Here is a 17,692-nt window from a genome sequence, read left to right on the forward strand (position 1 = left end):
TTATGCGAGAAAAATAGAAATATGTTGAATTTTCTTTATTCTTTCTTTACATCGTTGTACTCATGTGACATCACAAGCTATAGTAGTCTTTTCATTCAGCTGTGACTGAGCAGAAACTTCAAAAATTCATAACTTTTTAACGGATAGTCCGATTTTGCTCAAACTCCCACTGATGTGTTCTACAATAATGCTGCATTCACTCAACCCACATGTCTATGAAGGTGAACTTGTCCTTTAATGAGGGCATCAGTTTGGCCCATTTATACGTCACACAAGTTGTTATGTTTGATTATATCATCTTCTGTTTATCTTTCTTCAAAATCCTTACAAGTTATCATCATCAGCATTGTCTTTGCAATCCTTTCCAATGAATAGGATATTTGTACAAGGATCTGAATGCCATGAAGGTATATCCTGTTAGTGGGCATTGTACTTTACATAGTTCATCAAGTCAGTGAGCAAGCATCATTAAAATTTCATAACAAGGGGAATACTCAATTCAAAAGAGAATTGGGGGGGGGGTGACAAAGAGGGAGAGGGAGAGAGAAACTTTATTAGAATCGCTCTTTTTTGGATATCTCAGCCATTTCAAAGCCAATTTTCATCAAATAAACGTTGAATTCCTCATAGAATTACATGCTCTTTCATATTTCATAAGTGGTTTCTCATTATCTCACCAAAAAATGTTAGAAACCTGAAATTAGGTCTCAACCAAAACTATACAATCCCTTTAACTCTTCCTCCCTTTCCTCCTTTCGTTCCCTGCTCCCTCCCTCTCTGCTAGTACTTTATCGGGGCATTGCCTCAAATAATCATTGCCTTAATTAGAGAAACCAAAAGTATGATATGCATTAAACATATTTGCCATAAAAGAATGGTTTGTGCTACCAGCCAAAACCTTAATTAAGGCAATGATTATTTGAGGCAATGCCCCGATAAAGTACTAGCAGAGAGGGAGGGAGCAGGGAACGAAAGGAGGAAAGGGAGGAAGAGTTAAAGGGATTGTATAGTTTTGGTTGAGACCTAATTTCAGGTTTCTAACATTTTTTGGTGAGATAATGAGAAACCACTTATGAAATATGAAAGAGCATGTAATTCTATGAGGAAGTCAACGTTTATTTGATGAAAATTGGCTTTGAAATGGCTGAGATATCCAAAAAAGAGCGATTCTAATAAAGTGTGGGACCCACACTTTATTACGATCATTTTGTATTACTTTGTTTTTGGATGTTTCAGCTATTCCAAACCCGATTTTTATCAAATAAACTTTGAATTCCTCTTAAAATGGTATGTTCTGTATTATTTCATAAGTGTTTTCTTGGTATCTCGCAAAAAAAAGTTAAAGCCCAATTTTCATCTCCACCAATACTCTACTATCCCTTTAAATCCATCCATCAGAGATTCCATCTCTTGTGTGAAATGAAATGATACAAACACAGTTGAAACAGATAGTAATTGCATGGGGGATTTGCATAGGAGCCTCAGAATATATCCAAAACATTCAATACAATAAGATTACTTAACTGGTTAAACATAGGAACAGAAAAAAAAAAGGGAGCAAGACAACAACAGGAGAGAGAAGGTGTAAGAAAGAAGAGGAGAGATTGTTTTTGTAGAAGAATGGTAAATTTGAAGATTAAGAAAAGGACAGGGAAGGGCTGGGAAAACTTGAAAATGAAAATGAAAATGAAAAGCTGAGCTATTCAAGCACGGCGTGAACTTTCAAGTTTCAAGTTTCTTTATTTCACCAAAGCAAATCGAAAATAAACTCATACATCGACATTAGAGTACAATTACAAATATATCAGATAAACAGTGTAAAAAAAAAGACTATATGTGGGTTGGGTATAAAATTAGCAAAGTAAAATGACAATCATACATACATAATTTTACATGCATGCTAAGGTAGGCAGCGGCCAGAAAGGAAGTGACTCTTATTTTCGGCTGACCTAAAATAATATTCATTCGATTTCACTCAATGTGTTCGAGGCAAATAAAACATAAGAATAGGACAAGACAAGGACAAAGACAAAACAATCAAAACACACAATTGCAGATAACAAAATACAGCGTGAACTTTTGGGTGGACAGGCCAGCAAAACTTACCAGTATGAATGAGACATTGGACTGTTTACAATTGAACAGATGGTATCCAGCATGCAGACAGAATTATCGAATATTGCTGGTATACTTGTGAGACTGGCATACAAACAAAACATCTGAAGTGAAACATTAACAAGATTGATGACGATTTATGACAGCAGGACACGGCTAAGAATCGTGCATTGGCCAGAATCCTTACACAGGGACAATAATGGGTGCACTCAGAAGGTGATTTTATATGCTGTAAGTTTTGACCACCATAGACAAAGTATTGCATGGAGAATGAAAGGAACAAATTGTTGTGTGCCTGGAAGAACAAAGCGAACATGGGTGATTCAAGGAATTCATGCCCGGGAGAATAACGGGGAAAACTGGCGAGACCCATAAGTATAATCGCGCCTCGCATTCATTCACGTCTTTCTCCCGGACACCTATGGATTCCTTGAATCACATCGTTCTCGCGAGCACACAATGAATTATTGGTAGATAAGTGGATGGAAAGATGGATAGATAGATGGATGGATATATCATATACTGTAATGTCAATATCATTGCATGATTAATTTTTCATGCTGAGCAGCTCAAAAACATCTTCGGGGGTTGTTGAATTCGTGCTGCACAATTGTCAACCCATTCACAACGTGCAGAGAAAATTGTGAAGATATTTTGGTGGGTTTTAGAATTCGTGCTAGCCAGCAGTAGTGTGAAATTCCAGGCATGATATTCTATAGATTTAAATGTGAGTTCAGATTTTTTTTCTCAAATCTATACATATTTTGCTTTTTTTTCCATGTATCAAAATCACCTGAAAATTTTGATTTCCGATTTTTTCAACAACCTCAATATCATCCCTGAATAGGTAAAAATTTCTGCATTTACAGTTAGATGGATGGATAGATCAAATAGGTAGATAGAAACAGTAAGTGAAAGAAATCATACAAATAGACAGATATATGGATGTATAGATGGAAAAATATATAGAATAGATATATCATATAGATGGATAGATAACTTATGAGATAGATAGATAGAGAGAGATGAATATATCAGATACATAGATGGATAAATATATCAGGGAAATAAATGGATGAATAGATCAGATAGATAGATGAATAACTCATAGAGATAGATGGATGGATGATGAATGAGTAGAGAGATGAGTGAATGGAAGGATGGATAGATGGATAGATGTATAGGGAGAATGGAATAGATAAAGATTGAGAGAAAAAGTGCTAGACAGATGAATAACAGAAAGAGAATCATATCATTGGTAACTAGAGAAGCGCAGACCTCCGCCAAGCATGCAGCTCATTTCCATCACTGATCTTGTTCTTCCATAGAGATATCAGTGATTTCCACCCATAGGCCTACGTACTTATAGCATGCTGAAAGTGTTTATAGTGTGCTGAAAGTTGCCCGATTTCCCAATATAGAAGCCTTTAATTGTTACGTCATAAGCCCTCAGCTGCATGGCGCGCCGCACCTTAGCAGAGACTAGAGCACGCACATTAGTGCGCGCATACAAACCTCAAATAAGCGCAGCCTGAACTCCCAAGTTCATTGACCCTACCTGCCAAAATATCAAAAATCCTTCATAAATTCCCCCAAAATTCTCGGATCACTAACAAAAGTTAATCGTTTGGTACTTATTTCATTCTCAACCTTTCCTGAAAGTTTCATTGCAATCCGTTAACACTTTTTGAGTTATTTTGCACACAGAAAAACTAACTAACGAACACACACACAAACCAATGGTAACGAAAACATAACCTCCTCCCTTGGCAGAGGTAATAAATGTATACAGAGTGTCAGGGGTTTTTATGCCTCCGCCATGAAGTGGTGCTGGAGGCATTATGTTTTCGGGTTGTCCTTCCGTCCGTCCGTCCATCCGTGCGTAATGAATTTTGTGGACAGCGTAACTTAAAAACCTTTAGAGGTATCCTAATGAAACTTGGCATGTATGTGTATTAGGGGGTGAAGTTGTGCCTATCAACTTTTGGGTGCACATGTTCAAGGTCAAAGGTCAAAAGGTCAAGGTCAGATATGTAAAATGTCACTATTTCCACCATATCTATGCAATGCCTGAAGATATTTTCTTGAAACTTAGTTTATACATGTATTACCCAATCTAGATTAATCTCTGGTGAAAGTTTGGGGTCATGAGGTCAAAGGTCAAAAGGTCAAGTAAAAATATCAAAACTTCACTTTTTTCTCCGTACCTTAGAAATTGTTCAAGGTATCTTAATGGAACATAGTATATATACAATATGTACTGACTGGCAGTGATTATCTAGAGAATTTAGGGTTCATGGGTCAAAGGTCAGGGGTCAAAGGTCAAAGGTAACACTTCCAAATTCTATTTCCATCATATTTATGCAATGCCATCAGGATTTTTTTTTTACACTTGGTGTATACATGTATGTAACCTAATAGAGATTCTCTGGAAAGTTTCTTCTTTTTCTTTTGCCTCGAAGGTCAAAAGGTCAAAGATCAAGTGAAAGTGCTGAACTAGCTTTTTCCTCTATATCTCGGAAGTGGCTCAAGTTATCTTGAAACTTACTACATATTTATGCATGTTCTGCCTGACAGTGATTATTGTTTGAATCTTAGGGTCAAAGGCCAGATGAAAATGGTAACAATTTACTATTCAATATAGAAATTGCACTTTTTCTCCCTACCTTAAAAATTACTTAATGCATAAACTTATGAATGGGTCAAAGTCAAGTTAAAGTCCTTAAACCCCAAAATGCTCTCCTATTCATCCAATTAAACCTAGGTCAAGGAAGGTGAACATTCAACACATCTGCGACAAACTTGTCATTTTAATATTTTGCCAATTTTGTGAAAATGTAATCACACGTTGTCCACATGTACTGTAGACCTATTAGGAGAATCATGCATTATGGCAGAGGCATACCAGTCGCCATAGCGACATTTCTAGTTTTCTTCTAATACTCTCAGTGACACTGATGAGGATGTGTGTGCGGTGTGCACTAAGAGGAAAGGACAGTGTATTGTACAGCAGAGAACTAGAGAGGGAGACAAACTTCTGGAGTATGTGAGCTTGATTGATGTGGGCAGCTAATCAGGGCAATGTTCGCTGGGAGTCATCTGATCCTCTGAGCTAATCATTGCCAAAGGTTTGTGGATTGATCACTGGCAGTGCTTCATTGCTTATGTAGATATTGCATCCTGGCATGTGTGTGTGTGTGTGTGTGTGTGTGTGTGTGTGTGTGTGTTCTCACAAATGGCTTCAATTTCGAATTTTGTAATGTTTAACTCCAGGCAACCGGGATACATTTCACACCAGGCAAACGGCAATTAATTCAGAGTATTTAAAACAAACGAAAAGTATCCTCTAAAAGCCCTAGGGGTTGCTTAGGGGTATATAATGCACCTGCCTGTTCTGACATCTAGGACTTATTGCATCACTACCACCGAAGTACTGTAAACTGGACCCAATACCTACCTGGTTGTTGAAGGACACGCTGGATGATATTCTTCCTGTCATTACCAAGTTGTTCAACCTTTCTCTGTCCACTGGTCTCGTCCCAGAACCATTTAAGTCATCTCTACTCCTCCCTCTCCTGAAGAAGTCTTCACTTGACCCAAATGAACTCAACAATTATAGACCCATCGCTAATCTTCCATTTTTGGGTAAGGTCTTGGAGAGGATTGTGTCATCACAACTCAAAGATTACCTTGAAAGTTCTGGCATGTTTCCTATTTTTCAATCCGCATATCGAAATCATCATTCGACAGAAACTGCCTTGGTTAAACTTTTCAATGATCTTCTACTGGCAGTAGACAAGGGAAATGAAGCAGCGTTAATACTTCTGGACTACACAGCTGCTTTTGACACTATTGACCACAGTGTGTTACTTCGCCGCCTTGAAAAAGACTTCCTGATATCCGGAACTGTTCTTGACTGGATCCGTTCATATCTTCACAGCCGTACTCAACGAGTCATCATCAATGACACGCTGTCTTCACCATTCCCCCTGACCTGCGGGGTTCCGCAAGGTTCTGTGGTTGGGCCACTCCTTTTTCTTCTATATACCAGTCCATTGTCCAAAGTCATTGAATCTCACCAAGGCGTTCAGCATTTGGTGTATGCTGACGACACACAGATTTATGTTACACTCAAACCAAATGAGACGGCTGAAGCAGCTCAAAAACTTCAGAACTGTCTTCAGGACATCAAAATCTGGTCCTCAAACAATAAGCTTTGCCTCAATGAACAAAAATCAGAGATGATCCATATATATTCCAAACATAGAAACACCAATCCATTCCCAGATTTAGTTTCTGATAATGTTTCTACCAAGTGTAGTGAATGGGTACGCGATCTTGGTTTGATCATTGACAAAAATCTTACCCTTCAACACCACATTAAGCACATTTGTAAGGCAGCATCTTTTGGATTGTTCAAAATTGGGAAGATGAGGAAACTACTTGACCGACCTACAACTGCCAAATTAACTCATGCATTTGTTTCTTGTCATCTAGATTATTGCAATTCCATATTTTCTAACCTCCCTCAGACACATATATTCCCACTTCAACGGGTACAAAATTCTGCCGCAAGACTTGTCTCCCTCTCCAAGAAATCCGAGCCCATAACTCCAATCCTCCGTTCTCTCCACTGGCTTCCCATACATCACCGCATATCTTTTAAAGTTCTTTTGCTTACGTACAAAATTCTGAATGGGCAAGCCCCCAGGTATCTCACAGATCTTGTTTCTTTACGTTCCATTACTTCCTCAAGACCCCTCCGTTCCTCCTCTACAATGCAATTGACTCCTGGACCACGTACTTCCACAAAATACGGTGATCGTGCTTTTTCTACAATTGCCCCTTCTCTCTGGAATTCTCTACCCGCCTATATACATCAAGCCACTTCCGTTAATCAGTTTAAGATTTTGCTTAAGACTTATCTTTTTAGTAGATAGTTCTTTGGAATAGTCCAGTTGTGGGTCGGTCAATGGAGGTGCACACTGGTTTTGATTTTCATTATTTATCGTAATTATACTCTGTATCTATTTTTTTTTTCTTTTTGGTATGTTTGTACTTGTATTTTGGAATTTTTGTATTATTCTGGTATAGATATTAATTTTCCGGTAAACTGTGCGCTTAGAAACATCGGTATTAAGCGCCTTATAAATGTATTGTATTATTATTATTATTATTATACTTACTATTAAAGAAAATTGAATTAAAGTATTATTTTTCATGGTGTTTGATTTCCGTTAGTCAGTATTGAAAATGTAGATGTTTTTCAGAAACAAATAATGCAATATGTCCTGTTACTTTAAACAAACTATAAATTATTTGTATCCCTGGTTGAAGCATCTTACGCAAACGCGTGTGTGTATAGTGGTATGGGAGAGGTTGACAGGTGTAAGGGAGAAAAGAAAAGGTGAAGAGGATTGAACAAACATTGAGTACAGGTTTAGGATGGGCAGCCGCAGAGGGCTGTGGGGGTGTAGGCTTTGTTGGAAAAGAAGAAGAAGAAGAAGGAGGAGGAGGAGGAGGAGGAGGAGGAGGAGGAGGAGGAAGAGGAGGAGGAGAAGAAGAAGAAGAAGAAGAAGGAGGAGAAGGAGAAGAAGAAGAAATAATGAAGGTTATCAGGGATGCAATGACCGAAAAGAAACAAAAATGGAAAGTGTGGGTGGGAGACAGGACTTGAGAGGGACTGTAAGAAGTAAAGAATTCCCAAATGTGACAAGCTGGGTCAGTTAGAGATAGAATGAATACATGGCTACTGTATTTGTGACTTATCAGTTTACATGATACTGTCATGATTTCACAATGTTTGATTTCGGGACCTTTTCAATAGTTTGCCATTGCTTATTTCAAAATCATATAGCAAAGAAAGGAGTGAGGGAAAGAGGATGCATGTAATGCATTCTTTTGGCTCCGACAATTGTAGCAATTTGATTTATGCCTCATTCATTTGTGTCCACAATTTTCTGTAAGGGACTCACACATTACAAGGACTGCTTTTGTTTTAGCAGGTCCTTCCATTTCTCACTGAACAAGTTTCAAACTTACCTTTCATTACTATGGCAAGCATAGAAGTTTCATATTTCTTCTTCTTCTTCTTCTTCTACTACTACTTCCTTTTATTTCTCTCCTTGTCTCTCTCTTTCTCTCTCTCTCTCTCTCTCTCTCTCTCTCTCTCATGTTTTAAAGAATAATTATTGCTGATTGATATTAACTGCATGTCTGGTGAATCTGAATGACATTTTGATGGGTGATTAGATGACATTTTCAACTCTTTGGAGACAACCGAGCTGTCATGGGTAACTGATTCACGTTGTCATGTTTACTCATGACATTCATGGTCATTACTCCGTGAATCAATGCTCCACAGCTTAACCCAATCCATATTCACTGATATTGTCTCCCCCCCCCCCCTTATTTTCTTGGTTATCCTGGAATAGCTCCTGCCTAGCTACCGGCATATTTCTAATGGATTCATTGCAAAGTGATGGTACAAACAGGATGTTTCGCAGAAATTGATACATGGGTAATATCTGATTGTATTTGTACCAGCACAGGGAAATTTTTGTTGCCTGGTTCTACTGAAGTAGTCTTGCAAAAATATTTTTGTATTGTGATTTAATATGCTATATTTATTGCTTCCTGTTTTCTGTTAAATTGGATGTGTATCTTTACAGTTTATCGCTAATACACATGAAGAAAATACAGGAGGAAAGAAGAGCTGACAGTCGGGGGGGGGGGGAAGGGGATTTTAACATTTTTATCTTCTTGAGAACACATCATGGTTAAATTTGTATTATTGCTAGGGTTATAGAATATCTTATGCATTTGTGCAAATGAGCATCATGCCCTCCTTGGGATCCCCAGAAGCCCCCCCCACATTAGATAATCTATTAAAACATAAAGACAAAAAACAAGCAAACAAACAAATCCATAAACCAGAAATGCTCTGAGTAAATACATTAATGATTTGTACTTTCAAGTTTCTTTGTGGCAGATCCAGGGATGGCTCCTTCGGGGCCGGGAACAATTGGGGGACAGTTTTCACATTTTCATCTTCTTTTTGAAAATACATGGTCATATTTTCTACGCACTTGGGTAGTATTATCACCAGTGTGAAAGAACATATAAAAGGATAGCATGCCCTGTGGAAGCCTTCCCAAAGCACCCCAAGTTTGTGACATTCTTTTCAGGTGATAGTGTGCAAGAATATGTGTGACAGCTGAACTAGTGATACTCGGTGAGCGCTAGACCCTCTGGCCTGAATTCACGAAGGTGGTACAATTGAAACCATGGGTTAAACCATAGACAATTTGTATGGAGTGCCAAGTGTCGCATGGCCTATTTCATTATGAAATAAGTCATTTCGTTTATGAAATGATCATTTTGTCAACGAAATCTTGTCATTTCATTATGATATGATCATTTCGTCAACAAATGACTGATTTTGTCGACGAAATCAGTCATTTCGTAATGAAATAGGCCATGCGACACTTGGCACTCCATACAAATTTTCCATGGTTTAAACCATGGTTTCAATTGTATCACCTTCGTGAATCCGGGCCTCTGGGTCTCTTTATTGTTGTTATCATTTGAATAGTAAATAGCTTAACAAACGAGTAATAGACAAGAGCACAGGATTTGTTAAACATTGCAAAGAAACTACTTTATAATTTGACCAGTGAGTGTACATCTGTCTTTATTTTAAGGTGGTCTTCTCAACCAAGGCTAACTGCCTTAACCTCTACCTGCCTTTCCTGGTTATATCCATGAGCAGATCTACAGCATGCAGTTTTTCCATCTTTACTGAAAAAGTTTGACATATATACATGTCCGTAATGAGTGTCAATCACTTATCCAGAGTAACATTTCATGAAAGCTGTCCTCTTCATGTGGCTGTGTAAATATCTAGTGAAGGAACCAGACTGAATAGTGTTTATAATCATGCATACAAGTTTTATGAGGTTTTTAAGATGACATCTCTTTTCCATTAGAATGGGGGGGGGGGGGGTAATTGAAAAGGAATGAGGTTTGGGGGCATTTTTATTTTGATGCTTTTATATTAACTAAATGACGTTCTTTAGTGTTTATAACAAAAGAAGATCCACACGAGTAAGACCCTCCACCAGGAGACAACATGGAAAACTGAAAATCTGCTGTCCCTATAGATGCAGAGATTCCAGCTGTTACTTTCTTAGCAGTATTTGGTACATGTTTTATTTTTTAAAGAAAGATACTGTTCAAGGTTTCATTGAAAATACCATTTCCCCAAATTGTGTAACTACACATGCCTATTGCAGGAAAGCTAAAAATACTGTGTTTTAACCAGAAATACACCTTTTAGTTCTCAGAATAGTGTAATGCTAATGAGGTATCGCTGTAGATGGGATAGTATGTTCAGTTGACCATACCATTTGTATGCAGAGAGTGTGTGTGATGTTCACACGGAGTAAGGCGCCTTTATCCTGTTTGCTCATGAATCTGTTCACTCCCAGGGGCATGTCTAATGGAAAGCCCAGGTCTTGTATTTCAGGTAATGCATCATAATGAACCAGCAGTGCAGAATATGACTACTGGTAATGCAGCAGGAGCAGGCGAGACTTCAGGTTGCAGATACATTTTCTAGTTCTGGTTCTCACAGACCGCATCTTTCTATGATTGCACCAACACATGCTCTGTGTACATACACACTCACTCACGCATACACCCACAAACATACTCTTTTTTAATACATACTTTACAAAAATTGGGGCCAATGGCCTTTTTTGCTGCATGAAATTTTCTCAAATTGCCATTGGCATTCAGTGCATATAGTGTAGACAATGACTTTCGCTTGCATTTTAATTTCGCGAATCTGGGCTCTTACGAAATTAAAATGCATGCAAACATTCTTCATTTTACAGTATTCTGGGAGATGTTGCTGCAATGAGATAATGAACTCTAGGTGGCACTCCTTTGTGTCCAATAGTTTCTTTAGGTGATTTTGACTTTGTATCTCCCCCCCCCTCCTCTCTCAGATTATTTCTATGATCTGTTTATCTATACACACACGCACACACACACACTCACACACACACACATATATATGTATATATATATATATATATATATATATACAAAAAAAAGAGTAATACTTAAAGGGGAAATTCAGTCCAAATATAAGATAGTCTGATAGTCTGATTACGTGTTCAATGGTAAAATTTTGACTGAAATCGGATGAAAAATAAGAAGTAAATGACATTTTGAAGTTTTGCTAATTTTTGAAGAAACAGTTCTTGAACGGTCAATATGAATATGCAAATGGTTAAGTGAGCATGTCATACACTCACAATTTGCCATATAGTTTGAACATAAAATTTTGAAATTTCCAGTTTTTCATTCAAATGCAATTATGCACAAGGCTCAAATTCTGATATATCTACTGTACCTGATCAATATTCTGAAGTTATTTTACCAGGAATAACATCATGTTTCCAGCTTCAGTGACAGAAACATTGAATTTTCGTCATTTTTTGTACACAATCAGTGGAAAATTGTGAGATTATGACATGGTCAGCTTACTCATTTGCAAATTCATATCCACTGTACAAGAACTGTTTTGCAGAAATTAGTAAAACTTCAATATCCATAACTTCCTTATTTTTCATCTGATTTCAGTCAAATTCTTACTGTTGAACTCGTAAGATTTTACTCTTTTTTTTATCATACTAACTTATTTTTGGACTGGATTTCCCCTTTAAAGGAATCAGAAGAGGTGACTCAATTGTTGTATTGGTGCACATGCGATGTTTCTCTGTGAGGAATTGGCACCATTGGAGCACACTTGTTGTAGGACATACACAATGGAGAATGTACAATTGTATGTAGAATAACTTGTTTCCATATACAGAGAATTCTAGACTTTTTATGAGATTCTTTTTTTTTTTTTTTACATGGCAACACTTAAAGATATGTCATACTCACCACAAAAAAAAGAGAGAATATTTCCAATTGAGCTGTGCAACCATATTTTCCAAGGAAATGTTTAATGCAGATAATTTTTTTTTTTCAAAGTTATGTCATGGCTTGCAAGATACATATCTTTTATAGACAGTGTAAAAGAACAAACAAATGATTCGATTGAACCTTATAACCCTTTGAATTTTGTTCCTACTGATGAATTTGGCACATTTTGAAATATGATTTTCTTAACACCTCTGTGTTTCTGCAAACTAAACCCACTTACACAATACATGAGAGAGAGATCTGTATCTACTGCAGATTGTGGACTACAAACTTAATGGACCTGATGTGGAAGTAGCATACTTAATCTTTAATGTGAACTGACCATAAGAGTACATAATGGTTGTTTACACAATTTATAAATATACCACCTTATTACTCTTCTTCATCATTGTCAGTCATGTGTATTCATCCAGCGTGTTCCTGGCATATGCATGTTATTGCCCTTTCATGGTTGCCCAATGCACCAATTCAGATTTAAACTGAATAAGAATATCAAAAGCAAACACTCATTTTGGTCCGTATTCACAAATTGGTTTAAATAGAAACCATGTCTTAAATTTTTTCCGTGGACTAAAGCAAGCACGAAGTCGGTGTAACTTATGCATGTGCAAGTCAGTGCAAGGTTACTGTAAAACGAGGAATTTTCGCGTGCATTTTAATTTCGCGAATTTCGCGAGCGCCAAAATTCGCGAAATTAAAATGCACGCGAAAGTTTTTGTCTACACTACATGCATTGAACGCCAGTGGCAATTCGCGAAAATTTCATGCCACGAAAAAGGCTGTCGGCTCCAATTCGCGAAAATTTCATGCCGCGAATATATCATGTTTTACAGTATTATTCGATACTGTTGGCATACGCAACTTGTCACATGCATTTTTAATTAATTTGTACCACCTCTGTGAATACAGGCCAATAAATTTACTGTTTTTCCTGTTTTCCAACTTTATGTAAGAATTCTGCACTATCTGTTCACATTGTATTTTCGCTATAAGGAGATTGAAAAGAGCGCAGGCGGTTGGAAAAAGGAAAAGGACACTAATAGCATCATTATTTTACTTCACACCAAGCACACATACATAAGTGCTTCATTATTTCATATCCCATTAAAGCAATCTGTCCCACTGCATATAGAGTTACTGTAACTCAGGGCTTTTCCCATTCTATTCAAAATCCATTTGTATGTGATATTCAGTTTGCCGACACGTCATGTCAGGACTGGGTGAGATAATTTTCACACAAATATTTGTAGATCAAAAGTCTATTTTGGCAGACTGTTCAGAGTATTTGTATTGAAAGATAAATGAATAATTGTAAACACATGCTTTCACCATGGGGAATGAAAAACCTTAACTATGTGGTCTTGACTTTGCTTGTATGTATTTGTGACTGTATTACACAAGTTCCGTGCAAATTAATTAGATATTTTTTGTAATGGATAATCAACTGACATGTGCAAAGACAAGTATAAAACCATACATAAGAACAAAATACTGTATACGCCATATATTTTGGGAGTCTAAATTTTCGCTAATCTGGAATTCCCGATGATTTCACGAGTGGTTAAATTCGCGATCGTGGAGTCCTATACTGAACGGAGAAGTGTACACACGTACATCACATTACCATTAGGATCAGAGTAAATATTTTCGTGTGTCTTTAATTTCGCGTATAGCACCTGACTCGCGAAATTTGAGAAAATAGAAACCTTGCGAAATATTCGGCATATACAGTAAAAACAGCTCTTACATCATTAGCATTGACCATAAATAGAACCTAGTTCAATATTTTTTTTGTTACAAATGAAATATTTAGACCCTCATGTGGCCGAGTGTATGAAAATGCAATTTGTAAAGATGACTGCACCCATTTGGTTTTTGAATTGTGTAAACTCTAATCCTTTGGTCCCAAACATTGACACTTTTGGTATGAAATAAGTGAATTCTTAAAAGTGCTGAAACATCATGTTATATACAGTACATGAATCCCAATATTTCCACAAGTCTCTTTGCCCATCCAAACAACATCCTGTAAGTTTGAGCAACGGAATCAGGATTCTGAAGAACTTTTGGTATTGGGCGTGGCACCTGTCTTCTGAATGATACCTCTCAGACACCCAGAGGGGTGTGGTATGTCCGCAAAGTCACAGCGAAACATGTGGCTGAATACCCTCTTGAAGTCCGGATGTTTAGCTGCATATAAGATTGGATTGATATTGCTGGACAGGACAAATACTACGGCAAGGTAGATGACCGCCAGATGCCGAACTTGGCACAGCAGGAGAACAGAGTAGGGAACCACACAGATAAAGAATATCACCACGACGATGCAGAGATTCTGAGTGATTTTGACCTGCCGTAACGAGGGCGTCCCATTCAGGTTGTGGTTCGTTGGGGACCTCTGACGCGGAGTACCCTGGGTCGCCTCTTCCACGCTTATACTCTGCATTGATATTACCTGACTCTGTCTCTTTGCTTTCATTCCTTCGATGTGTTTCCGCACGTGGAGATAAATTGAAATGTAGCAAAATGTTATTATTCCGGTGGCAGTGAGGAATGTTAGAGATGCAATGCTCTGGAAAATCGGGATCTTGGATAAGTCGACATCCCACTTGCAGATCTTGTAGAACTCATCGTATCCCAGTCCGCCGAGATTCGTCAGCTGCGGCACAACGAGCGTAAAGACCGGCACCAGCCAAGTAACTGCCACCAAGATGACCACGATTCCGAGCCGGTACATTTTTTGATACGTTTTCTTGCTCTTTGTTATCAGCGTGTAGCGATTCACGGCGATCATCGCCAATGTCAGCACACTGCATATTGGCGTCGTTATCGTCAGCGCAGCGACAAACCTGCACGTGATATTTGACAGAGGCCATCCATCATTGCTCAGAATCCCCACGGCATGAAAGGGTAACGCAAAGCATGTTAAGAAGTCTGATATGCTGAGGTTGACCACAAATGCGTTTGTCTGGGTCTGCAACTTCCTGGAGAGAGAGACTGCCACCAGAACCAGACTGTTTGCAACCATGCCTATGGAACCAACGATGATGAATAGGGTTGCTATGGTGATGGCCTGGCCCTGATTGGGGTAGACTGCTATTGGCTGGCTGGTCGTGGACGCATATTGAGCTTGGGTGGACACCTCTGGATCAAGCTTCATCTTGGTTTCATCTAATTCCTCATCTAGTTTATAAGATATGGGTGGAATGAGAAAGTAGTATTAACTTAATGCAATTCTCTGCATATTGCAAAAAGATTCTTGGAATGGCATGTTTATTACTTACATACACATGAGTGCAAAGTGATTAAGAGTGCAGTTTAATCCTTCATGTGGGTAGCAAGAAAAAAGAAAGAAGTAAATCTAATACCTGTATATTTGTGACTTTTTAAGCCAATGTATGCTTTCAATCAATCAATCAATCAACTTTATTTTTCATTTACATTAAATAAAGAGGGAAATTATATACATTGCATTAACAGAACATATTTGTAATAATTTCAAAAACGTAAATTAACAAAACACATGTGATCACGAGTAACAATATGGATTCAGTCTTTTCAAGGTATATACAAAATATGCATAATACAAGAATTGGAATGGAAATGGAGGGTCCCACCAAAACACAAAGCTTGTATGGTATGGGACCCTCAGAAAGTACATAAGAGACTAAATAATGACTTAATGAAACTACAAGCAGACATATGAAACAAAATCAAAGAAACCAATGTCAACTGACATGAAATCAACCTCGGAAGGAAGGAAAGACAGGAAAAAAAAAAAGAAAAAGAAGAAAAAAGGAAAAAATGGACCTGCATGTACAACATGTGATATCGTGGATGCAAGCTGACTTGATTTAATGATGTAAAAGTAATGATAAGATGCACCCTGGATTGATATTGCGAAGGAATGGGTACATATACCGGTAAGAATGCAGAAGAGCGGACATACGAAAAGAAGAGATTAGACACAGTGTTATACGTAACAATAACAGTAACATCTGACTAGGACTTATATTTGACAATTTTTTTTTCTCTAATAAAAAGAAAATGATTTCTATATAATTGATTAATGCTTACAAAAATGATGACTTGATTGAGATAATAAAATGAACCTAATTCAGTTGTATGTCATAAGATTTCAATCAAATGATTTTAATTTGTTCTTTAAAGAATCAAAAGTTTTTGCTGTTACTATATCGTTAGAAAGTGAGTTCCAATACTTTGTCCCATCCTAAATGAAGGCGTTCTGAGCCAGCAAAGTTCTAGAAAATGGCAAATGGAATTCATTTGATCACCTTATTGGATAATTGTGAACAGATAGATTTCTTGGAAACATTGTTTCAAATATATTTGGAAGATTATTTTTATCGTAATCATACATAAACTGTCCTAAATTAAACAAATACAAATATTTTATTTTGAATATTTTATTTTCAAAAAATAACAGGTCAGTATGAGACAAAAATGCAGTGTGACATATAATACAGAGTAACTTCTTTTGTAACAGAAGTAATTTGTCTAAGAGTGTTTGATATGTATTTCCCCATGCAAGAATACCATAATTTTGAAATAGATAAGACAGTATGAGGGATGAATATAATGTAAGCAGGGACGACAAAGGAAGACAAAAATTTAATCTTGTTAATTATACCAATATTTCATTAAATAGTTTTACCTATACTATCAATACAAAATTTCCATGAAAGCTTATCATCAACTGTTATTCCCAAAAATTTAACATGGGAAGCATTTTGCAGTGGAGTACCATCAAAAACAATATCAACAGGTAGTGCCTCTGTAAGTGCATTGTAATAGGATCTGACTGTTACTTTCAATTTTTCTTAAAGTTGGGTGAATGGATGAGTGAAATTATAGTTATCTTGATTACAGTGTAAATCAATAGAGTTAAATGGCTGATCCCTAGGTATGAATACTAGACTTCTCTTTTGCAAAATGCAGAAGAACACAAATTTTTCTTTTTGTTTATGTATGATTGGATGAAAGCCAACTCAAAATTCATTCCATTTTGGACCAACTAAACCAGCTCTTCTTCTAGCATCCTGCTAAAGTTTAGACACAGTGTGAGCTTAAAGTGATCTCGCCACACCATTCTTTACCACACCCCACAACAATGCAATTTTATGGCACAGCTATCTCAGTCAAATGAATTGGTACAAGTAGCTGTTGTTGTTTCTCAGCACTTCTATTAACCTGTTAAAGGCGGTTTGATTTTGCTTCAACACGCATTTCCCATATATGCTTAAAGGTATACTCGCGACTCGTCCTCAATGAGTTAAAGTCTCACCTTCAAACATCACATTGGATACAAAAAAAAAAGAATTATCAAGTACATTTGTGCTTACCTTGGGTGGTTAGAATACATCCTTTCTCTGCTTGTGCTTACTGCTGAAATGATATTCCTCATATGAAGGAGTCCCGTATGAATCCCTCCCTCTCTCCCCATCCAAACCACCAGATAGGCAATGGATGTTCTCCTCACTCATCACCGATCATCGAGATTCTGCTCGACCTGTTTTCCGGCCACAAATGGAATTGACAGAAAAGCACTCAACGGTTT

General features: G+C 37.4%; 2 protein-coding genes across 2 annotated transcripts in view; one reads left to right on the plus strand and one right to left on the minus strand.

The window, feature by feature from the left end:
- The window catches only part of LOC139708801 (DNA repair and recombination protein RAD54B-like), a 291,148-nt gene that overhangs the window by 232,848 nt on the left and 40,608 nt on the right, over window positions 1-17,692 (plus strand). The window lies entirely within an intron of this gene.
- Window positions 14,162-15,238, minus strand: LOC139708786 (melatonin-related receptor-like; the record flags this gene model as incomplete). The annotated part of the gene is made up of 1 exon (XM_071620735.1): window positions 14,162-15,238. A coding segment is annotated over one exon (1,077 nt), but the record flags the coding sequence as incomplete, so codon positions are not given.

This window comes from Diadema antillarum, unplaced genomic scaffold (assembly GCF_040938485.1).
Source record: "Diadema antillarum isolate AM-2024a unplaced genomic scaffold, OU_Dant_1.0 seq00001373_RagTag, whole genome shotgun sequence".
NCBI classification, from domain to species: Eukaryota; Metazoa; Echinodermata; class Echinoidea; order Diadematoida; family Diadematidae; genus Diadema; species Diadema antillarum.